Source organism: Aquarana catesbeiana, linkage group LG04 (assembly GCF_042186555.1).
Source record: "Aquarana catesbeiana isolate 2022-GZ linkage group LG04, ASM4218655v1, whole genome shotgun sequence".
Lineage (NCBI taxonomy): Eukaryota > Metazoa > Chordata > Amphibia > Anura > Ranidae > Aquarana > Aquarana catesbeiana.
Window position 1 is genome coordinate 543515688 of NC_133327.1, and position 26269 is coordinate 543541956.

General features: G+C 40.0%; 1 protein-coding gene across 5 annotated transcripts in view; it reads right to left on the bottom strand.

Moving 5' to 3' along the window:
• Positions 1-1139: 1139 nt before the first annotated feature.
• The window catches only part of ZDHHC14 (zDHHC palmitoyltransferase 14), a 179684-nt gene continuing 154554 nt past the window's right edge, over positions 1140-26269 (bottom strand). For 3 of the 5 annotated variants that reach the window (XM_073627900.1, XM_073627903.1, XM_073627899.1), the window contains one exon: positions 23507-24789. In XM_073627900.1, the coding sequence (XP_073484001.1) occupies positions 24388-24789 (402 nt within the window). In that variant the 3' untranslated portion in view covers positions 23507-24387. Of the gene's footprint in view, positions 1445-23506; positions 24790-26269 lie in introns of those variants that run through there. The other 2 variants (XM_073627904.1, XM_073627901.1) reach the window with 2 other exon arrangements.

Here is a 26269-nt window from a genome sequence, read left to right on the forward strand (position 1 = left end):
TTGTAGAATTTTGAGGAAAATAATAATGTAATCCATTTTGGAATAAGGCTGTAACATAAATGTGGAAAAAGTGAAGTGCTGTGAATACTTTCCGGATGCACTGTACTTTTTCAATAGTGTAGACATGAATTAAAAAGGTGGGCATTTTTTGTGTTGAACATGGGAGAACCAAGGAAGATAGCAATTTATTACTTACTGCACATAGAACTATTTGCTTTCTCTACACTTTCCTTGCTATGTAAAATCCTTGCTCACTCGTGCATATCACAGCATGCACAAAATAGGTCCCAAGTCACATTTGTACGAGAATAATGAGCTGTAATTCGAATTCATAATTTATAAATGGTATGAGAAATAAAGTTTTTTTCCTACTTAATGTAGTAGCAGTAGTAGAAGATACAAGCTTTAAAATTTGTCGCCACCTAAATATTTAACCTCCATGCTCCAATAAAAGTTAGGTGAAAGTGCTGAACAAGTGATTTGGCATAATGATGATGCTTTAAGCCAATTAAAAAAGGACACTAACCTCTCCAGGGATCCAGTGCCATCCTTACATGGACCAGTTCTATCCTGGTCTTCAGGACTCTGGCGCAATTATATGGTAAAGGGCCATTGTTATTTCCACTCCTCTATTCAAACTGTCCAAAGCTGGTCACACATTATAATTTTAGCCCTTGTTTACACCATGTCCATTGAGCTGCGTTTTTCTGCACACCGTTGCACATACATGGTGTGAACAGGGCACATAGAAAACAATTGTTTTCTATGTGTCCTGTTCGCACCACACATGTGCGGTGGTGTGCACAAAAATGCAGCTCAATAGATATGATGTGAACATCCCCCTAATGTACAAAATCCTTCCGATTTTCCACCTAAGCAGGATGAGGACCTAAGCAAACAATTCATTCAAATGTGTTGGACCCTTATGCTACACAATTGTCTAACTCTACAGAAGAATATGACAGTTTGTTATTTGGATGAAGTCCTAAAAGAGAAGAGTGGTTGTTCACATCAAGGAATGTAGAAATCCCGGGCAGTGCTCGCTGAATGAACAGATGCATGCATTACTGGTAAGAATGAACACTGTGTTACAATTGAACTAATGTGGTTTAAATTTAACACAATATTAACCAATAGAATGCAGTTGGCACAAAGGTCTTTTATTCTTCTGAAGCTTACAAATTATAATTACAAATGAATACATCAGAAGTAATCCAGACCCTGAAATATACGGTTTTTGGAATTTACATTATATACAAGAGGCAGAGGACTGAATTGGCATTTTATAATACAGTAGACATTTTCCAGCATGTCCGCTATCCACGAGCAGCGTTGGTCAGAACAACCAGTTTCGTTTGGCTAATGACACGTTGCTTCCTTCAGCATTCATCAATGCTTATTTATGCTCCATCAGTACAGGCGTCTCTTGGCTTTGGCTCTGGCCCTGAAAAGGGAGCATTTCAGGAAACACATTTAATCAGGATTTTATTATCAACACAATCACATTTCTGCTTATAGTTACGGTATAATTACTTGATTAAAAAAAAATATGACTTTGGGGTTACAGAAGCGCCCATGTTGTAACTGCAACTTACTCAGGTGGTAAATAAATGAATTATTATATATATATATATATATATATATATATATATATATATATATATATATATATATATATATATATTTTAAATAAATATAAATGTATCTCCATTAAAAACCCCTTGAAACAAAACACGGCTAAACGTGAGTTACTGCGTTTACAAGCTGTTACAGGCATTTGGTGTTTCAAACGCTCTGAACATCTGCCCTGAATGCATTTATTTTTGCTTTCCAAAAAATGCTTCTAAACACAAATGCCTAGAGATAACTATAAAACGACCCTGTGTACATGTACTGATAAGATAACAGAGGAGAGTTCAGGGGCAGCTGAAAAAAACACCCAACTGCTCCTAAACATCCATTTACCAGCAGCAGTGTACATGAAGCCTAAGAGATGTGAAGCTGCTATTGCTGACAGGGCTAGCTGTTTCAACTGTGTTACCTGTTCCAGGTTAATGACCAGGGTTCTTTTTAAATGTTTTCACTAAGGATTGACACCTTCACCCAAGATGCACACATTTTTCTAATTGGATTCAATGATAAAAATGTGTGAATCCTAGGTGAAATTTTTTTTTAAATGGCTTCCAAAGTATTTAAACGTGAGGGAAAGTGGGCCAGGAATTCTGCATTTAACCACTTGCCTACTGGGCACTTTTACCCCCTTCCTGCCCAGGCCACTTTTCAGCGCGGTCGCACTTTGAATGACAATCACGTGGTCATGCAACACTGTACTCAAAATACATTTTTATCATTTTTTTTACATAAATAAAGCCTTCTTTTGGTGGTATTTAATCACCACTGGGTTTTTAATTTTTTGCTAAAACAAAAAAAGGACAGAAAAATTTAGAAAAAAAAAAAAAAAAACACACAAAAAAAAGCATTTATAGTTCGTTATTAAATTTTGCAAACGTCATTTTTCTTTAGTCCATCCACTTACTGATGGGCTTTTAGAGGATGCACTGATGAGGCGGCACTTTTGGGTACAGATCAGAAGGCACTGATGCCCCTGTAACAGAAGCAAGTTAACGGCCCCCTTTTTTCCCCTCACGCTGAAAGCTTGAGGGGAGGAAAAAAAAGCAGATAACCAGCTTCTGTTTACTTCCGTGATCAGCTGATCACGTGGTAAAGAGCTGCTGTGATTGGCCCTTTACCCCAATCTGTGATCAGTCGAATCCCGAGGACTCGGCAATCACAGAGCGTGCCGCCCTGCTCGAGCACGGGAGGACATTCATGGACACCCTCCCAGCGTTTTAAGCCCACGCTGTAGCCATCTTTTGGCTATAGCGCGGGCGAGAAAGGGTTAAAGAATGAGATGTCATCAATGGTTGGCCTCATGTTTCTCTCAGGAAAGATTCACTTTTAGTTTAAGCCCGGGTTCACACTACAACGGGCTGGGGATCGCACAGGAGCGCTGTGCGTCCCTGTTCCCCGTTTCAGGGACGAATCAGGGCCGATTCTATGCCTGAATTCGGCCCTGAAACGGAGCCAAAGACACACAGCGTTTTTGTGCAGTGCGCTCCGCAGCCGCCCCGGAGATATGCGAACCGGCTCCATAGGGAGCCAGTCACATTCTCCTGCTATGCGAATTAGATGTGCGGAAACGCACATCTAATTCGTATAGGTGTGAACCCGGGCTAAATGTTAAAGAGATTAGTCTATGGCAGTGGTTTCCAAACTGCGGCCCTGTGCTTGCTTTTATCGGGCCCTTGAGGCATTTTTCCTGCCACAGACACCAATAGGACACTATTACTCCCACTTACACCAGCAATGGGACATATTTCCTTCCACTGACACCAACAATTGGGCACGATTCCTTCCCCTGACACCAAAGACATTGAGACATTGTTTACTCCCACTGAGCACAGTCCGGTCCCCCTAAGGTCTGAACGACAGTAAACTGGCCCTTTGTTTGGAAAGTTTGGGGACCCCTGGTCTATGGGGTTGATTTACTAAAGGCAAATAGGCTGTTCATTTGGCAAGGGAGCTTTGCTTAGTGAGCGAGGTAAAATTCTGCTGACTTCCATCACACAATCACGTGCTAGCAAAATACATTTTTTTTCTTGCACATAATTGTGTATTCTTTACAAAGTAAATTTTCACTGCATCCACTTAAGGAAAATGCCCTTGCCAAGTGAAACACCCATTAGCCTTTAGTCAACCACTTTATGTTCAGTTAGTTTACATGGTTTAGTGTGTGGTTGTTTGCAGGTCTTTTACTACATATATGAGATAGGTATGTTTTTTTTTTTAATTTGGGGGGGGAGGGGGTGTCAAATAATTTTTATTAAGGGATTTTGACTTTTTACAAAATAAAACAAAAATAAAAGGTATACATAGACAAAAGGCCAAAGATCTCAAAGGCAGTATAGTTGTTCTTACAATGGGCACAGAACGATTTACATACATAAATATCAGTAAGAAGTATCAGTAATGCATGTCAAAGTAGCTTAAAAGATTTGTGCTGGAATAGTATACACCAACTATATAAAGAATAGTATTCTTACTGTTAATAGCAAAATATGCAGTGAGAATGAGTAAATGCTTGCCTAAAACATTGCCACTGAACAATTCTAAACTAAAAACTACCCTACTGCTAGCAGCCTGCTATATGTTTGACAGTCCCACCCATGTCTTTCACAAAATGGCAATAACTACAACCATCCTTGATCTGCTTACATGAGCCTATGCAAAGCATCCTTGCAGGATTTGCAGAGAGACAAGGGTTGCTGGAACTAAACCAGGTACCTGCAGCTAGGGGTCCCATAGTTTACTGAACTTCATGGGGTACCTCAGGATTTCAAATACCTTTCTTTGAGCAGGCTGGAATTAACTTGGATACGCCATTCCTCAAACGTATGAGGGAGAGGCACTATTCCATTTCAACAGAATGCATTTGTGAGCCAGGCACAACAGACGGGAGATAGCAGTCCTGGCTTGAGGTGTAAACAGTTCTTCATCAAGAAATCCCAAGATACAGGTCAGGGGGGGGGGGGTGTCACTATTTAGAGACACCTGAAAGGCTTGATCAATAATTGATACTATTTTGTTCTACTAGCGTACCAGTTTGGGGCATCTCCAGAACATGTGTAAATGGTCAGCCGGAGTACCCCCGCATCTAGGACATTCTAGTGTCATTTAGTAAAACACAATAAAACAATTACATTTAATTTACTATTTTACTCATATGTAGATCAAGGGAATAGCCTCTGATATGCATAGGCCATCAGTTAAAGCAAAAGAAAAAAAAATGTATTCCTATGCACCACATTATTAACTTTTAGTATAACATGCCTCAATGAACCCCTTCTTCCCCTTAGCTATTTTTATTACGATATATACAGAATATTTTTTTCCTAATAATATTTAAAAAAAAAAAAAAAAAAAAAATCTTCAAAACTCGTTTGTTGCTTTTTTCAGGCTAGCATAACAAAATTAAATAAAACTGAACAGGAAAATGCCTTTTTACCAGAATCCTCATTTTAGTGGAATATATATGGGACAAATTATGAAACAAAATATGCACTTTTTATGTACAGGTAACTAATACAGAAATAAAACTTTTAAAAACACCAGTTAAAATAAAAAAAAATGCATTTTTCATTTTCATACATGGCAGACCCGAAAGAGGTTAGTGGCCTTGAAGGAACAACGAGAAAGAGAGAATATACATCATACCGCTAGATAAGGACACACTAAAGGGTAAGTGTACCATAATGTGCAAGAAGGCTATGCTTTCTTACACAATATGGGAAGAGCCCACCCACCCTGAAAGTGGTAAGGATTCCATTTGAAGCAAAACTTAAATCTTCACAGTATTAAAAGCATCTGTTTGATAAATGCAACAAACATTGAGAAATAAATGCAAATAACAAATTACTTATTGGTCAATTTACAGCTTAGACCAGTAATGGCGAACCCTGGCACCCCAGATGTTTTGGAACTACATTTCGCATGATGCTCATGCACTCTGCAGTGTAGCTGAGCATCATGGGAAATGTAGTTCCAAAACATCTGGGGTGCCAAGATTTGCCATCACTGGCTTAGACAGTACCACTAGATTTATTTAGCCATAAACATAAGAATCCTATCAATAAAAAAAAAATAAAAAATATACTAGACTTTTAAATGAGCGCCTCTTTAGATTTCTATTAAAACTATCAAGGCAAAAAAACGCCACCTTATAGACCCTGAAGTACAGAAAAATACCTGTTGGTATGACCATAAATACATTTAGCTCCTACTTTCCTCGTGGGCTGACAACACTGTACTAAAATTGCAAATAATGGTGTCAGTCCTCCCCTGTTGTCTTTTGCTTTAGTACAGAATACCTCCCAGTTTCCTAATTTCCACAACATATGAGGGAGGTATTCTGCAGTCCAAGAGAACAAGACTGCTTGAGATTAGGGATGAGCTTTCTGTTTGGGTCGAACATTGGCTGTTCGCCCGTTCGTCAAAAACTGAACATTATGGGCCGTTCGCACCAAATTCGATCGGCGCGTAACGGCCCATAATGCACTGCGGGAGCGCAGTGCACTGCTGTATGATGATTGGCCAGAGCATACATCATGACCTGCATGCTTTGGCCAATCACAGCGCCCTCAGCTAAGAGAGCCATAATTGGCCAAAGGCAGGGTGCCCTTGGCCAATCATGGCTCAGGGGGACTAAGTCCACGCCCCACACTATATAAGGGCGCCTGCACGTTGGCCTTGTGTAGTGTGTTGTTGGCGTGGATGGAGAGAGAGAGTCATTTAGATTGAGAAGGCAGATTGTTCAGTTAGCTGCAGCGTATTTAATATATATATATATATATATATATATATATATATATATATATATATATATATACACACACACACACACACACACACACACAGACAGTCTTGTATATATATATATATATCTCCACTGTATCCAGTTTAGCTATATCTCACTGCAGGCCGTTCCTGGTGTACTCTTTCTAATATACTTCTGGCAGGCGATTCAGTTAGCTGCAGTGTATTTAACACATATATATTAATATATTTTAAATAAATATATATATATATATATATATATATATATATATATACACATATATACACACACATATATACACACATATATACACACACAAAGGACACCAGAAACTAAATTATAGACCTGCACCAGGCTGGGAAGACTGAATCTGCAATAGGCAAGCAGCTTGGTGTGAAGAAATCAACTGTGGGAGGAATAATTAGAAAATGGAAGACATACAAGACCACGGATAATCTCCCTCGATCTGGGGCTCCACGCAAGATCTCACCCCGTGGGGTCAAAATGATCACAAGAACAGTGAGCAAAAATCCCAGAACCACACGGGGGGACCTAGTAAATGACGACCTGCAGAGAGCTGGGACCAATATAATAAAGGCTACCATCAGTAACGCTACGCCGCCAGGGACTCAGATCCTGCAATGCCAGACGTGTCCCCCTGCTTAAGCCAGTACATGTCCGGGCCTGTCTGAGATTTGCTAGAGAGCATTTGGATGATCCAGAAGAGGATTGGGAGAATGTCATATGAAAAGTAGAACTGTTTGGTAGAATCACAACTCATCGTGTTTGGAGGAGAGAGAATGCTGAGTTGCAACCAAAGAACACCATACCTACAGTGAAGCATGGGGGTGAAAACATCATGCTTTGGGGTTGTTTCTCTGCAAAGGGAATAGGATGACTGATCCGTGTACATGAAAGAATGACTGGGGCCATGTATTGTGAGATGAGTGCAAACCTCCTCCCATCAGCAAGGGCATTGGAGATGAAACGTGGCTGGGTCTTTCAGCATGACAATGATCCCAAACACACCACCCAGGCAACGAAGGAGTGGCTTCGTAAGAAGCATTTCAAGGTCCTGGAGTGGCCTAGCCAGTCTCCAGATCTCAACCCCATAGAAAACCTTTGGAGGAAGTTGAAAGTCCGTGTTGCCCAGCGACAGCCCCAAAACATCACTGCTCTAGGGGAGATCTGCATGGAGGAATGGGCCAACATACCAGCAACAGTATGTGACAACCTTGTGAAGACTTACAGAAAACATTTGACCTCTGTCATTGCCAACAAAGGATATATAACAAAGTATTAAGATGAACTTTTGATATTGACCAAATACTTATTTTCCACCATAATTTGCAAATAAATTCTTTCAAAAATCAGACAATGTGATTGTCTGGATTTGTTTCCACATTTTGTCTCTCATAGTTGAGGTATACTTATGATGACAATTACAGGCCTCTCTCATCTTTAAGTGGGAGAAGTTGCACAATTGGTGGCTGACTAAATACTTTTTTACCCCACTGTGTATATATATATATATATATATATATATATACATACACACATATATATACATATATATATATACATACACACACACACACACACACACACATACACAGTACCGTGCACCTCTAGTGCAGTTGCTACTACTTTTCTGGTGGTGTACACTGTACACAATACATACAGTGCACCCATAGTTATTACACTTCTGTTGGGGTACACAGTACCGTGTACCCATAGTGCAGTTGCTACTACTTTTTTGGTGGTGTACACAATACAGTACACCCATAGTAGTTATTACAGTTTGTGTACACAGTACCGTGCACCCATAGTGCCGTTGCTACTACTTTTCTGGTGTGTACACAGTACACAATACATACAGTGCACCCATAGTTGCTATTAGACTTCTGGCGGTGTACACAATACTGTGCACCCATAGTGCAGTCGCTACTACTTTTCTGGTGGTGTACACAGTACACAATACATACCGTGCATCCATAGTTGCTATTAGACTTCTGGTGGTGTACACAATACTGTGCACCCATAGTGCAGTTTTTACTACTTTTCTGGTGGTGTACACAGTACACAATACAGTATAGTGTGGTGTACACAATACAGTGTAGTGTGGTGTTGCAAAACAAAATCCCCATCATGTCCGGAAGGCCACCAAGAAGAGGCAGATGGGGGGTGGTGGTGCCCTAAACCAAAAATATTGTTGGAAACTAGCATCATCAAGATTGAGGAGGAATTGTATAGTCAGCATAGGCAGTCTTTAAGGGATCCCAGATCCATAGCAAATTCAATCAGTTACTTCAGCATCAGGTGCTTGAGAGCTGCTGATCCAAGACTGATTCATTTTTATGAATGTGAGCCTATCAAGAGAGTCTGGACAGGCGCACTCTATGATCCGTTACAAACCCTCCAGCAGCACTGAATGTGCGTTCAGAAAGAATGCTGGATCCAGGACAGGCCAGTAGATCAACTGCATATCGAGCAGGTCCTGGCCAGTGGTTCATCCTCAAGACCCAGTAACCCAGTGGATGGTGGACATGTCAGAAATGAGGCGGTTGGTGGGCAGGTTGCATTCCCTTTGAATGTCAGCCAGCCGAGCACTGTCATTGTATGACCGTTGGAAATGACCAGACTTTTCTGGCCTGCCTCAGGAGATCTTGTAAGCCTGGGTACCTGCTCAAGAACTGCTGCACCATCAAATTCAGGATGTGTGCCAAACATGGGTCAAGTGTCCCTGTCGGAGGGCGGAGAGAAGGTTGGTGCCAGTGTTGCATACAACCATTCCTGGCTGAAGCTGGCATGGTGTCAACCACCTCTGAGCCTGCCCCTGCAGAGCTGACAGAATCTCTGCCCCAGTGTGGCTCCTGTCCCCTAAGCAGTGGTTTAAGCTTAAACTACGTAGACGGTTCTTTACTGTAAGAGCGGCAAGGATGTGGAATTCCCTTTCACAGGCGGTGGTCTCAGCAGGGGTCATCAATAGTTTCAACTATTAGAGAAGCACCTGAACGACCGCAACATATATACAATGTAATACTGACATATAATCACACACATAGGTTGGACTTGTGTCTTTTTTCAACCTCACCTACTATGTAACTCATGCACTGCAGGGCATCTTTTTGCCTGAGTGCTTGCGTAGCCCCTTGAACGCTTGCACCGCTGGTTCAGAGAACAAATCTGCAGAAGAGGCCATGGAGGAGGAAGAAGAAGAGGAGGGGGTGGAGGAGAGAGCTGTTGCAGAATCGCCGCTAGCATTTTGGAGGCGTGGTGGTGGAACAAGCTCCATATACTGAATCCTGTCCTGTATCATTCCCAGCTGCCAGCAGAGTTACCCAGTGCGCAGTGAAGGAAAGGTAACATCCCTGCCCATGCCTGCTAGACCATGAGTCTACAGTAATATACACCTTACTGCTGACCGCCCTGTCCAACAAGACAAAAACATTGCCTTCCGCATGCCAGTAGAGCGCTGGAATGGCCTTCCATGAAAAGAAATGGTGTTTTGGAACCTGCAACTGAGGTACAGCACATTCCACAAATTCACGAAAGGGGGCAGAGTCTACCAGCTGAAAAGGCAGTAGTTGCAGTGCTAGCAATTTGATAAAGCTGGCATTCAAGCTAGCATTCACTGTGAGCATGTGGATGGCTGGGACCGAATTTTTTTTTACGGTTTAGCAACTGGGGTAGGGAATTTTGCCTGCTAAAATCAGATGGTGGTGTACTGCTAGCAGATTGGCTGCAAGTACTTGGGACACCTATTGCTATACCTTCATTCCTGTCCGTGCAGGTTTTCGAGAGGACTGTAGTAGGGTTGGAGATCCCAGATAAGGAGCAAGGAGAAGTCCACCTTTTTCTTTGATGTGGGTCTTTCAAGTGCTGTTGCCAACGGACTTGTTGCCTTACGAGATTATGTGAAATCTACATTAATAGCTGTAAAATATTGGAATTATGAATATATTTAATTTACATTTAATGAATATATTTAATTTACCTTTTATCTATGTAGGGTGGAACATATCTTCACAGAAATCTCTGGTAGCCCAGACAAGTCGGTGCCTAGGTTTGTGTATACAAACAATAGGATCCAAACCTCATTGTTTTACACATACTCACTTCAAAGGATCCCATGCTGGGTTATGCAATGAAGGGAGGCCAACCCGTAATCCATACTTAACTTCCCGGGAAAATTCAAGTTAAGCTCCTGCTCAGAATAGTCACAAGGATTTCCATTAAAGGAAGCTGACTTATGCAAAGTATAGGGATTAGAGATGTAGCCAGTCCTTAACTAGGAATAGGGAAGCTCACCAATCAGAGCCAGGCTGCGCCAAGCAATGAGGCATCAGCATGTAATGATATACACAGACTAGATGGGAGGGAGACACACACTTTTATGGGAGAGCAACCATCAGGATGGAACCTTGGTGCAAAGGGTAATTATGGGAAAGGTCTGCATTTTACTTGTAATTAAATATGTTTGCAGATTAAAGTTTTCAGGAATATACTCTGTATTCCTTCATATAATTCTCTTATTTTAACCTAATATTTTCTTCCTTGGTGTATACTACAGATAGATGGTTGTGTATTAGATAGACTTTCAGCTACTCACCAATAAATGTTATTATGTTAAAGCTTTCACTCATGGTCAAAGAACTCTCATTTAACCCAAATCATATCTGAGAGATATTAAATCTCAAATATAGTATACGGGAAAAAGACTGCATGGGAGGTCGTCATATGTCTGGTCAAGCATGTGGTGCCCAAGTGTCTGCTGTTGTGGCCACGCTTGATCCGCTTCAGACATAGGTTGCAAACAGCAACAGTGCGATCTGCTGCACACGTGTCCAAAAAGGCTCACACCAAGGAACTTTTCAAAATCAGCGGGGAGTCAGCAGCGCCCTGCACCTGCGGAGCTTTGCGGTGTAATGCAGTAGGGTGACTGCCCCCTAAAGGACATCTTGCCTCAGAGTTGTGCCTCCTCCTCTATTCTATCAGGCATCCAAGTAGAGTCAGTGACCTCATCATCCCCTTTCTCCTAGTCACTGGAGCAAACTTGGCACTATGCTGCAGCTGGGGGAACATGACTGGCAGTTTCTTGTCCTTCTTGGGCACACCTTCTCTCTAGGCTCACGTTATTCCCTTCCTCAACCTGGGAACCAACATCGGAGCCTTCAAATCACTGCGCATCCTCCAGCAGCATGTACCAGACACTGTGGTCGATTAGTTCGGGGGATTCCTCCGTGCATGATGGTTGGGCTACAAAAGGAGTGACTGTGGACAAGGAGCCGGAATAGGCTGCTTTGGCAGCTGCATAGGAAGGAAAACTACTCCGAGCCTGGGTCACAGAGGATGAGGACGGCTTTATCCACTTCACCAACGCTTCTGCATGTTTTGGCTCAATAACACGGTCAGCAGCAGAATAAAATGACAAGTGTGCACCACGGCCACTGGCAGAGGATGCACCATGTCCATGACCAGCACTGTTGACTGTAGACACAGAGCCTGCTTGCCCTCTTTTAGTGGCCCGTGAGCGTCTGCCTCTCCTTGGTGGCCTTCTGGACATGATGCATATTTTGTTTTGCAACACCGTACTACACTGTATTGTGTACACCACCAGAAAAGTAGTAGCAACTGCACTACGGCTGCACTGTATAATTAAAATTTTTGATCTAATGTTTCACAGCAGGGCCCATTCCTGCGCTCAACAAGAGTATCTGTAAGGCTTTACAGTGTTGTGCCACCACCACTGCCTAAAGCCCAATTTTTCTGCCCCTGTTTAACAGGGGCATGTAATTACAATTCTTGATATAATATTTCACAGCAGAGTCCGTTCCAGCGCCCACCAAGAGTTACTGTGAGAGCTTACAGTGTTCTGGTACCACCAACACCTAAGGCCCAATTTTCCACAGAGTGTATAGGGCAGGCCGTATAGTATATACAGGCGGCCCCCTATTTTCAAACATCCGACTTACAAACGGAGGGAAACAACAGAAAGTGAGAGGAAATCTACCCCTAGGAAGGGAAATTCTCTCCTGTAAGTGTTAATATGGGAAAAAGGTCTCTCCACTAATGCGTTATCACCAATCCTTGTTTCCCTAATAACCAAAAATTTTCAAAATCCAATTGTCATTGGGACAGAAAGTGAGGTGAAATCTTCTGAACAGGGGCACAGACAGCAAAAAAAAAAAAAAGTTACAGGGGTGATAACCCTGCCCTATATTATCCAAAAAGCTTAAAAATAGATTTGTGGGCTGGATCTACACTTAAAAAAATTTACCTGTTCCAAATTACAAACAGATTAAGAACAAACCTACAGTCCCTATCTTGTTTGTAACCCGGGGACCGCCTGTATACTGCTGCTGTTCAGAGTATATAGGGCCTGGGGGGCCCCACGCTCTTTTTATTTGGGTGCGGGGTACCCCTTAATATCCATACCAGACCCAAAGGGCCTGGTAATGTGCCGCAAGCAGCCCAAGCAGTTTTAAATGGCTTTTTCTCCTTCAGAAATGTCATTTTGTGCAGGGATTGTTCTAAACACGGGAAAAATGCAGCACTTTACAGGCATACTATAGACACCCCCCAGGCACGATATTTAAAGGAATACTGCACTTTTATCGTTTCACATTAAGCACTATTAAAATCACTGTTCCTGAAAAAACGGCCGTTTTTAAAACTTTTTTTGCATTGATACATGTCCCCTGGGGCAGGACCCGGGTCTCCAAACACTTTTTATGACCATAACTTGCATATTAGCCTTTAAAATTAGCACTTGATTTTTCATGTTCGAGTCCCATAGACTTTAACGGGGTTCGCGTGTTCGCACAAATTTTTGGTCTGTTTGCATGTTCTGCCGCGAACCAAACCGGGGGGTGTTCGGCTCATCCCTACTTGAGATAAAATTGCAGGACTGCTCTGGATTTCTGAAACAGGTTTTTTTTTTTTTAAAAATAGGTTTTTTTTTTTATTGCCCTTTTTAAACAGATATACCAAAACATTTTCAAATGTATATTTAACAGACCAAAAGGAAGTAAAGAAGAAATGTAAATTGTTTACATACACTAAGTGCATGACGGCGATTATTAAGGAATAGTAGGTTACCAGAATTTAAAAAAAAAATGCAACCTGTCCAAGAGTTCTGGAGATCCACATATACAGATGAGCTGACCATACACTAGTAGATGGTCGAACGAACCTTTGTACAAACATTCATATGAACGTTTTCAGTGCTTTCGATGATCTGATTGTAAGTGGTTTGAAAATACGTCAAGCGTTTCACTTGCTTTTTCTGGATGAAAAAAAACCCCCAGTTTGTCAGAAATGCGTTTGTTCTAGAAAAAAAATTCTGTTCTGCTCCTCCAATTTTTCTTGTTACTGCTGTCAAAAATAAACTTTGATTTGACCCCACTAAAGGCCCGTACACATGATCAGAAAAACTGGATGAAAATTACCGATTTCGCAGCGATCATCTTGCTCATTAATACAGCTTTCGAGAGCCGATCACAACAGGTCATCCGATATTTTTCGAAGGGACAAACACAAAAATGTTTCTCGTACGATACCAGATTGTATGATGATTGTTTATTCAGTACAGTTTTCGACCGAAAATACAATGCAAATACAATACAACACATTGCATCATTTCTGGAGTTTTATTCTGTCGTATGAGAATTTTTGTATGACCCAAATAAAAGGACAATTAAAATAAAGGACAAACACGAAAATGTTTCTTTTACGATACCAGATCACACGATTTTTGTTTAATATGTACAGTTTGTCCAAAAAAACGAATTCTGTCGTATGAGAATTTTTGTAAATTTAGTAACCTCGCTACAAGATAAGCATGCAAAAAAAAAAAAAAAAAAAAAAGACGATCATTCGTCTGATAATCTTATTGTGTGTACCAGGCTTAATGATTAGAAAATCGAACGTTCTTAAAACTAAACATTTTGCACAAAATTCTACTAGAGATTGACCAGCTTTTCATCTTCTTATTTGGGGAGCTAACCACAGAAGATTGTCTAAGCCTAGGTTCACACTGTAGCGATGCGGGAACCAGTGCGATTACAATGCCGGTTCCCGCATCGCATCTCTCCCACAGGCAGTTCACACTGCCCTCTGCAAACCGCTGCGGGTGTCACTACAACGTTAATGACATCCCCAGATCAGTTAACAGACCGCAGTGTGAACTGTGAACTCGGACAGGAATCAGATTGCATGGGTGAGAACACTCATGCGATCCGATTCCAGTGCAGGGGAAAAAAGTCCCTGCACTATTTTCCTGCGAATCCAATGCGAGTTCAGTCATACAACTGTATGGCTGAACTCACATTGCACGCGATCGGCACCGTAGTGCATGTGCGAATTACATGCGATGTCTGTGTTCGCAAACGTGTGAACCCAGGCTAAGAGACTTGATTTTACAATAATCCCTACCTGGGTACAACAGGCCTAACTGTCAATGCAAAGGTGAAGTCAGCAAAGAACGATCATGTCCCAGCTTCCTAAAATAGGTTTGGAACATCGACTCACCGGGTAAAATCGCTCAGTGACACACATATACCCAGCTCTTGGGAACTGCTTATTAGAATACATCATACAATACACTGCTACAAAAGCAAGAAAGACAGTCTTAATAAAATGAATTTTTTTTTCCTGCAACAAGATTGAACTGCATGTGATCAAAGGTCTGCATTTGTTTTCACATTTCTACCTCGCCTTGCTGTCTGTGCCTGCAATATTCCAATATTCCATGTATGGGCAGACCTAAATAATTTAGATAAGAAAAAGAAATGCTTCCAGCACATCACTAGGATGTGGTCTTTAATAATTGAACACCGGATCAAAAGAGCACGCTAGACAGTTTATTCCTAGATGGATACTTTAAAACTATATACAGCCAAATTAATAGAGATTTAAAAGACTTTCATTCCTGCATATAGTATGTCTGAATAGAAGAAACAATATGTCCCATCTTGCTACATCCAGCTATGGTTACCTATGTGTCTGAGAAGAGAACTGTAGTGTTATGTTGTTGAATCCTCTTCATGATACTTATATAACTGGTGTGGTAGTTAGGTGTGGCTGAGGTCATGGACAGGATACACATTGGGGATATTGGAACAAGGATTTGTTAGATATGTGTTTTTTCCTCAAAGATTTCCTCAGTGACCATGAACAGCACTTAAAGGGGATGTAAACCGTCGTGTTTTTTCACCTTAATACATCCTATGCATTAAGGTGAAAAAACTTCTGACACTGAGCAGCCTCCCAGTCCCCTGTTTTACTCACCTGAGCCCGTTCGTTCCTACGGCGGAGACGCTCTCTACCTCTCTGCCCATTGTCTCGGCGCTTGATTGGATAGATTGCTAACAGCGCTGCCATTGGCTCCCGCTGCTGTCAATCAAATCCAATGAATAGAAAAAAAGATGCTGCGCTAAACTTAAGGGTGAGAATTATATCAAAAACTCACATAAAAAGAAAATCAATAAGGTATTCAAATATCGTAAATAAAAATGCGACAAAGGTGAAAATTAAGAAATTAAGTGGATCTGACAAATAGTGTCAAGGTAAAATAATGTGACAATCCATGTCGATAACAAAGTTCTGTTTGATGTGTCCTCGTAAAGATAATGGTGTATCCAAAAATGTGTCCAAATAATGGAAATTAAAGTGCTCAAATAGTAGCTAACAGCACCATCACCCTTAGGAGAGAGGCTTACCGGAACGCACAGATCTGAAGGGGCTTATACCTCTCAGATCGTGAATAGCTTTTTGGCAAAAGACCCAAAGGAATACGGCTGGTTTTGATTTCAAGGGTAGTCACCAGGGCCTGGTTTGAAAAGCACTCAGGGGATATGTTGAACATTCCAAAGGGAGAAGGGGTGGTCATAAGATGTCCAGGTATTGCTACGTTGAAAACATATCAGAGAAAAAATCCCATAGTGTAATAACGTCAAGTAAATGTTTATTCTTAAAAAATGGTTAAAAAACTCACATTTTCGTGGTTGTATACAGGCATATTGTAGTGTCCACCCGATGTGTTTCGTCCTCAGTCATCATCTGGGGTATGGACATGCACCACAAACCATCACACTTAAATAATGTGACCCCAAAGAAATTACGAAACGGCCGGATGGGGACGGCACTTCCAGTCGGAGAATTGCTTCCGGTAAATAAATGGATTACAATCTATACAATTGATGCTCCATAGTGGCCGTTATATTAATTAATGTATGGGCATGTTTGTGCTTAAAATTCTTTATAAATATCATGACTCCCGTGGAGAGGCAATAATGGCGGAAGTGAAAATGCTGAATCAAGCCTCGCTATGGAGCGCACCGTGACCTATAACTTCGCACCCGTACGTCCTCTGCGTCATCGCGGACGTGCACCAAGCCTCGTTATGGAATGGCAAACGTTCGCTCTGCATCATCGTGGACGCACACGAAGCATCATTATCGAATGGCATGCATCCACAGAGGCACGCGCGTAGCGTATGAGGTCAGGCACACCGTGTGACTAGCGGCATTACGTCAACACCGCCGAATGCGATGCCATCACGGATGCGGGTCAAGCCTCACAGATGTCTGTGTATACATCTGACGAGCACCCAATAGATAACTCGTCATGGGGAATGCAAACAGACACAAACAGCCAAAAAACATATAATGATAATAAATAAAACATGGTAATATCGAATCAAATTGGGGTCACATGTATTTAAATTAAATTTAAACATTGCATTTAGAAGAAATTCTATGTTAAACATGCACGAATAGTGAACAACATATCGTGCCTACATATGAAGATCATTGGAAAATAAGAAATTAAAAATGTATAAAAATTGCAAAAAGTATATATAAACACATTTTGTTTTTATATAATAAAAAATGAAGTAAAAATTGTTGAAGAAAAATGTAATTGTGGTACAATCTAAAGGTTACACTAAAGTTCTTAGGCAAAAATGATTATGGTAAGGAGTTCCTTATTATGAATATGGTTTATTATCCCATAAATAAGGGGAGGTTGGTCTGAGGGCTTCGAATAAGATAACGCTAAAAACTATCAAAACGTCTATATAGAGACAGGCCTGCCTAAATATTATGTACGATTAAAATCATGCTTTATTGATAAAAGAGTTAATGTCCCACTCCACGTTCATCCCTTGCAGGTGGCACCTGCTAACGAGTATCCAGATCCGGCCTCCTCTGGCCACTGTGTTGAAGTTGATGTCCCCGGGGCATTCAACATGTATATCCCAGGAGGCTTCAGGAGTGGAGACTTCATTCTTGCCTATGTGACAGTGTCATTTAAATTTAAATGTATCACCACAAGATGACATTGTGGATACAGACAAGTATAAGTGTGCCAATGTCCTAAATATATTGCAAGATTTATGCGAGAGAAGGAGACATGGACTTTAAAGGCACATCCATAGCATTGAAATACAAAATAAACTTTTATTTTTGGTTTAAAATTCACACTGACATAACATGTCAAAAACAAAACCTGGTGTTTGGTCTAAATGACGCTCGCACCACCTAATACGACCAACTATTACCACAGTGAAGAAGATCGATCAGTAATGATTCAAATGGAGTGATATCAATAGAAAAAACAGCTGGTTGGTGGTAGAGACGTAGTGAAGAAAACTCTACATGTTACGCACCCCTATGCGCTTCTTCAGGAGCTTGCAATAGTGCACAATATACAAAACAATATACGCAGGCAGACCTGGTGGGATCATCCACCAATCAACAGTTTCTCATGCCTTAAGCAATATGGAGCTCGAAAAATCCTTATAAAAATTGTGTAGGATGGGGGGTAATCACCGTTTCCCCAACACCCAAACTAGGGAACTTTAAACTAGGCACTAGTACCATACACCTGTAAAGGGAAAGCCCAATAAGTCCACTTTAAGTGTAAGAGGCCAGAGCTGGTGAACGTAACAAAGACCCACTGTCTGTACCGCTCCAGACACAGTAAACCTGTCATATGTGAGACAGTAGTAGTGCAAAAAATAAAAAATAATAGATGGGGTTTCAAAGGACGAGAGGTGTGTAGGGATTAAAAGTTTACTTAATTACTGCTTCAGGATAAAGGAAAAAAAAAATTCAGAACTAGCTAAAATATTCAAATCGGTCTCCAAAATCACTCAACAAGGACATAGGTATTCAAAATGTCCCCAACAGAACTACTTGGTCATTTATGACCATTTCTTGAAGTGAAACTTCTTAAGCTGACCATAGACTATTCAGCAGGGACCAGCTGAGATTCAAACCATGTATGGATAGGCCGATTGTACCCAAGTTGATCAATCAACTTGGGTACAACCAGACTGTTAGATTTTCATGGGAATTTTGCCAATCCATGGTTACAGGAAAGAAAATCGTACCATCTATGGCCGGCTTTATAGGACTTAGCATGGCCTCAGAAGAGCAGCTTGTTTTGTTAATCTTTTCAATAACAATTAGTATTAAAACACAGATTATCTCAATCCGATGACCTTTGTACAGGCTTTGCATACAATGTTTTATAGGCAGTTTGTAGTATTATTGAAAAGGATAGACTCAATTTGCTGTAGAAACATTAGGAAGGAAATCGAAACAAATTAGCCCATGAAGTGTCCAGGGTCTAGTACAATCTCATCTGAATTATATTGCAAATAAGTAAGAATGAGTAAGATAGGTGCAAGAGGGTTGTAATTAATGCCGGATTGCCACATTTAAAAAAAAAAAAAAAAGTAGCATGAGTAACTAAAAATGACGGTTAACGATTTGTTGATCATAAGGCTGTCATATCTGTATCAGACCTCATTAAAGCTTACCATCTGTTTTTTTTTTAAGAATTTCTCGTGGCTTGTTAAAGAAAGGCAGTATTAATGGTACAAACATTTGCCGTTTACTGTTCAGGGACTTAACCCACCAAGAGGAGACTAAAATCACCTTTTATAAAGATTGGTGACCCTAAAGTGTTTTGATACAGAGAACCAAGTGTAAGACCAGTAGTTGTAAGCTTTATTAAAGCTGAACTCCAACCTTACCTTTAGTCTGCACAGTAGTTGTACAGGCTCTTCTCCTGTACTAAAAATAGTTACTCCGATTTCACTGCACACTGTGAGCTAACCACAAGGTGCTTTAGAAGCTGCAGCAAGTCCAATAGAGCCCAACTCATTTGCTTGCTGAAGGAGGTCCATCATCTAGCTTCTAACACTTTATTCATGGAAGCTCAGCATTACACATAGATGCACGCCCTTTTCAGAAGCTATGTACAGCACCGTGATGACATCACTGGATTAAAAATATTATACAGAATGAAAAATGGAAAGGTTTTATGAAAAAAATGCAACTAGCATGCTGATAAAGGGGGATAACCCAGAGAAGGCAGAAAATAAGCAGAATTAAAGGATAAGTTCACCTTTGGGAACATGTTACATCCGTTTTTAGTGTGGAACATACAACATGTTCCCCAATGCTGCAGCCGAACACCCCCCCCCCCCCCGTGACAGCAGTATGGGAAGAAGTTCCCCGTACTAGCTGTCACTTTTTGAAACATGACGTGCGAGAATGAACTACAAGCCTCGACATCCTCTGCAGCTGTCAAGCTTGTAGTTCTCAATGAACTACCACAGGGCTATGGAGCGCCGTGGTACTTTGATTCTTCTTGTCAGTGTATCTGCCTGCATGGATGTACCGGCACTGACAAATCTGCAGGAGACCTGCATGGGACCAGCAATCTGCTGATCGCTAGTGCAATGCTTTACAGACAAAAAAAAAATTCTAATAAATGCACATTTTTTGACCTGCAAAAAAAGTGTGCATTTTTTTATTTTTGTGAACTTGCCCATTAATGTCTGCTTTAATAAGATATTTCTTCCACGTAATTTCTAGCGTGTCCTACAAAACGTTTTTTTTCTTTAGGAGGGGGTGATCCCTTGTTTAATTTGAATGTAGCAAAATTATTTTGATTCTGGAATCTTTAAGATTCCAATCATAGTGCATTCTGACGCTAATACATGACCAACAATTGTTCAAGCCCCATAAAAGGGGAGACACCCCCCAATTGGTTGCCTGTAGTTTGTATATTAAACATTTCAAAAAAGCCCTTTAAGATCAACTTTTGTACCGGTCGCTCCTCTGTACACATCTGGTTATTTCAAAGGAAGAATCTCCTATGACCTTTTGCACATAGAATAGTAGTATGATACTCACTGTCATCCACTTACACTTCTTACCAGAGGTCAGTGGTGAGCAGACCAGATATGGTCCAGTGCAGGAAAATTTAAGACCCACTGTGAACATTTGGTCATACCAATTCTATGCAAACCTGGATATAGCCAAATTGATTTGATCATCCCTGCTCCTGATTCTGCTATTTGAAGGTATTCAAAGTTGTTCCATTAGCAGGAGCACCACATAAAAGTAATATTCTTGTATGAACAGAGTATTTCCAAAAGGAGAAATACACTTGGTAAATTGAATTCAAAAAAAGTTTGTTCTTGCTTTTTTCTCTATGCATTTCAGATTGTACATGTTCATAAATGCCTCCCTTATATAAAAACATCTATGGGAAAAGCAAAAAAAAAAAAAAAAAAAAAGTTTGGCCATGGACAAAGCCAGCATAGGCTTATGTTTTTATTTGAAACTTTATGCAAAAAGCCTCATTAGTTACTCTAGTAGTCATACCAGATTCAGTTTTAGGATTTCCCCATCAAATTCCTTCTAAGGCTCCTGGACAGTGGAGCCCCAGTAGGAAATGGTTGGAAAATAAACAGTTTTATTATTCTGATCACTCGATATCACTAGCTGCCACTTAAAACAGGCTGCAGGAGCTGCTTTGTTCCTCTATGCAGTTTCATTGCATAATTTATTTTAAACATTTATAAACGTATGTAGTGAGATAGGGGCCAAGCAATTTACTTCAGTAATTTGGTGTTTCTATCGAAGCACACTGATGAGGTACCTAGAGAAAAGTAAATATCAAGATTGCTTCCCGGAGTTCACCGTTAACCAAAACTGTGCCCTACAGATATAAAATAATGTTCACTGTGTAAACTAGCTCACAGAAAATGTCTTGTAAGCTTTATCCCCTGAGGAAGTCACGTGACTGACGCAATGCATTGGAAGGAGCCTATAACCTCTCGCCGCAAACCGAAAGTCTACAGGTTACCATTTTCTGTGAGCCAGTTCCTGTAATGATATGCACCAGTATAGTGCATTGTAAAAGTTGAGTTTTCTTATATTTTGGGTTTAATTTTAATAAAAATATATGTACTATCTTTTTGAGCATCCCACAAATTTATATTGGGGGATCCCAGAGGATGGAGATGTACAGTATCCCTAGCATATCAGCCCTATCTTAAAGTAAAAGTGCATTCGACCTGATGATTACTAGGTATAAATAGAAGGTGAGCACATTGGTGACTGGTTTTGCACGGTAAAAATTAAAGTGAGGCCCACATATATCCACTGAACGAACAGAGTGAATGTCAGCATAATTAAAAAAAAAAAAAAAAAAATCCATTCTGATTTATATAATTATATATGGATGAACATGATTGTATGCTTTATGTCACTATATGATATGGACATACATTTGGGAACATATGTGGATTAGGATTTGCACTGATGTTATATATGGTTTGAGTTTAAAAAAAAATCATTTTTTTTTGCATTTATTTATTAACATTCTGCCCTGAAGGTTTTTTTTTTTTTTTTTTTTTTTTTTTAGTTTGAGGTCTGAATAGTCACATTATAGTAATTGTGTTGAGGGTTTTCCATTAGTTTTTTAGTGGGTACCTGAGAGAGCAGTGACAGAGACAATGTATACATTTTGTCTCACTTGTCCTGTATTCCGACACCGGGACCTGGTGCTGTCAGAATGCACCGAGCACAGCTGAACAAAACTTTTCCCAACATGTCCAAATTGACTTCTGTCAAACTGTGCCTATATATACACACAGTTTCCTCATCTTTTTTGAGGTCCTAGGTGACCCACGTGGAACTAAAATTGTTTTAGCTTTGAATAGTACATGCTTAAAAGCCCTGTAAGGTTTTTTTGGGCATGTTGGGGACAGTAAGTGAAAGAAAAATCCTTAGACAGTAAATCAGAGTGTAAAGGAAACTGGAATCACAGAACAAGTGTCCCCACTAGAATATCTGGTCTTACCTCTGGTAACCACCGTACAAATTTTAGATTTTCCCTTTACTGGCAAAGGTCCCCCTATACTGACAAAGGTCTTCAGAGCAGACTGAGCAAATCTCCCCACTGGGGATTTAAGCAAATAAACACACCTTTCCTCTCAACGCTATCCAAAACTAAACAGATAAATGTAGAAGATTCACTTATTTGTTATAAGGACTTAAAAGGTTTTAAATTTTGGATTCTTTACTATATCTATCTATATTTTTTTATTAAATAAACACTGCTGGTTTTAATAATGGCTGACAATGAACAAAAATGTAAAAAAATTTTTTTCTATGTAATAAAATTAATTTTAATACTAAACAGTGTGCAGACTTTTTGTCAATAGTCTCCAGCCTGCATGTGATCACTATGTCAGGGCAGACAGTGATCACATAATTGAAAACCACTCTGACAACGATCACATGGACATTAAATACTTTATTTAGATCCCTATTGGGGAACCTGATTGTCATTATCAGCTGAAATTGAGAAATGCAATGGGGTTAATTTACTATAACCGGAGAGTGCAAAACCTGGTGCAGTTCTGCATAGAACCCAATCAGCTTCCAAGTTTTATTGCCAAAGCTTAATTGAACAAGCTGAAGGTAGATGCCGATTGGCATCCATGCACAGCTGCACCAGAATCTGAGTGCTCCAGTTTTAGTAAACCTATTCCAATGTCTCAGATTCTCGCTCTCAGAGGCAATCAACGTATCCTCTGCAGTTTCAGGAACGGTAAATAAACCAATTGTAGACAGGAAGAGGTTATGCAACAAGTTCTGAAAAAAATGTTACTCACGTGCAAATTTTTATATAAGAAAAAAATATGTATTTTTAAATATGCTGAAACTAAAAATATAAAATCATACTGGATACAGCACATTGTACATAAAATAATCTTGATTGAATGGAAGAAAGCGCCTGTTAAGAAAAAGTAACTTTATTTGAGGTCTTAGCACATTTGGAAAGAAAAAAAGTGTCATGGCATTAAACTATACCATATCTAAACATTTGTACATGTCGTTAAATGCAATGCATTGTCATTCAGCAACATCAGCCCTTTTATAATTTGGGCAAACTTGACCAAATCAGGAAAATAATGCTGAAATGTGAAAAAAAAAAAAAAACAAAAAAAAACAAAAACACACATGAACTTTTATGCCATCCACTATTTACCAAAACACGGTTATCCCCAAATATTATTTAGGTAAGCAGCATTTATTTCCATATACCAACATAAAACTGCAGCACAACATCCTGGAGAAAGGAGCACAATTTGGCTATCTTAAAGTGTATGATTTGCTTTACAGAACACAGTGTAGGTTCCCAAATTTCAGGGTTAGCAGGTTACACCACAAAAATTCAGAGCCTGGTGGCCAAATTAAGCCAAAGTCCAGACTTTCATTCCATAACCGTTTTAGTGGCCAGGCAAGTTTAATGTCTCAGGGGCGCACAGCTATAAAAAAAAAAAAAAAAGGGCTCATCTGAACACTATTATCCAAAATGAAAAGGTATATTCTGCCATGTTTTCACATTTCCAGTTCGTTCACAGATCACATAAGCCATGTCCCCAACTTCAGCTTAGAAGACTTACAGAAATACATAGTTCCTTGAATGAGGCAGTCAGTTGCAATAAAAATGATATATATAAGAAAACAAGCCAGCTTATTCAAATTGGTGATCTAGAGTCCATGGCCTCATATTTTTATTTCGCCAAACTGAAATTACTGTACAAGGGACATTTGTAATCATGACACAGTGCAAGCGTATCACAGAGTTTAACAGATGTGCAATTAAACAGTTGGTCAAACAGAGCTGAGTTTTACAAGACCACGCACAGAGTCTTCATGCAAAGAGTCTTGGCTGACAAGGTTGAGGACATGCATGGTATGGCTATGAGTCACAGGGCTGCTTGCTGGCAGCATTCCAGGCGGTGAAGGTGCTTCATCTGGCGTTAAGAATTGATGATTTCCAATGTCCTCTTTTAAGGGTATCATATCTGTCAAAGCGGTTTCTGAGTTTAGGTTTGGGATTGAAGATGGAGGAGTTGGCTGGCCAAGTGCCAAAGTGGTGCACGGTGCAGTTATGGTCGTTTTTCCTGGCAAAGGTGGTTCATCAGCAGGTATCGTAGGTTCAGCCTGAAGGAGTGGCGTGGCTGCTGCCTGCAAAACGAATTTGGTGCTCTGAATGCACTGGTCTTGGTCACACTGCAGAACGGAAGGGTATGGAGGAATTCAAATATAAAAACGAAAAGCATTCCAACAAAATTAAATTATGGGCAAAAAGTAAAAGGTAGTTGGATTTAAAGGGGGAAAAAAATAAAAAATAAAAGCATAAAGAGAGAATACAGAAAGGTTAGCAGTATGCTTCAACAGATAAAGAACAGTCGTTTGCTCAAGTCAGTGAGAAAAAAACGGCTTTAAAAACTATATATCAAGCACAAGTTTTTATTTGTGTCATTCTCTTAGTTTGCTAGTAAAATTAATACATAAGAAAGCATGCAATAATATAACCAGCTGGTAATGGTGTGTGGTCTGAAATGTGACACCATTTTGGGAAAAGTATTAAAATATGAACATACTCTATCGTTCCTTATAAACCCTGCAGTTAAATTGGCTTAATGCCATTTGTAGAGCAGGTATTTCGGGAGAAAGAGTGAGCCACTTTGTAAAGCTATTACACAAGTACAATGTTACTACATGCTGTACTTGCATTTCACTTACACATGGTTAACTGGCATTCAATACGGCACAAACACTGATGAAATGCACAAATTAAAAGCCAACCACTTATTCAAATACTTATCTACCCTCAATACTTTACAATGGCTCCATGTGTAAAATATACAAAAAACAACAACTAAAGCATTGTTTAACCACTTGCCCTACAAAAGATTTACCTCCCCTTCATGACCTGGCCATCTTTTTGCTATGCGGCACTGCGCTATTTTAACTGACAATTGCGCGGTCATGCAACACTGTATCCAAACAAAAAGAATAACTTTTTTTTTTCACACAAAAGAGCTTTCTTTTGGTGGTATTTGAGCACCTCTGGGTTTTTTATTTTTTATTATACAAAAGAAAAATAATCGACAATTTTGAAAAAGAAAATATCCCAATTAAAAAAATATTGTATTCTGCTACATGCCTGTGGTAAAAAAAAAAAAAAATCCCAATAAGTGTATACTGATAGTTTTGCAGATGATATAACTTTTACACAAACTTATGGGATATATACTGAAATTTTTATTTATTTTTTTTAAAAAAAAAAGTAATGGCAGCGATCAACGACTTATAACGGGACTGACATACTTGCAGCAGTCAATCTGATATTGAGGGTAACCATTTGCCTGCCGCAGACATCACCAGTGCCATTATTACAGTGATTAGTGCTAACAATATGCACTGTCACTGCACTAATGACACTGGCCAGGAAGGGGTTAACATCTACGGCAATCAAGGGGTTAAACGTGCCTAACATTTATTCGTGTGTACAGTGTGCTGCTTTTACTGTGGATCTAGTAGTGGTTTTAATTTCAGGGAATGAAAAACCAACTAGATCCCCTGTCACTGAACACAGCTCTGTGCTGTGCTCTTACACTCACAGAGCTATGTTCTGCGAGAGAGCCAATCAGCGGGTGCCGATGCGATTGGCATGTGCTATGAGGAATTACAGAACAGGTGGGCG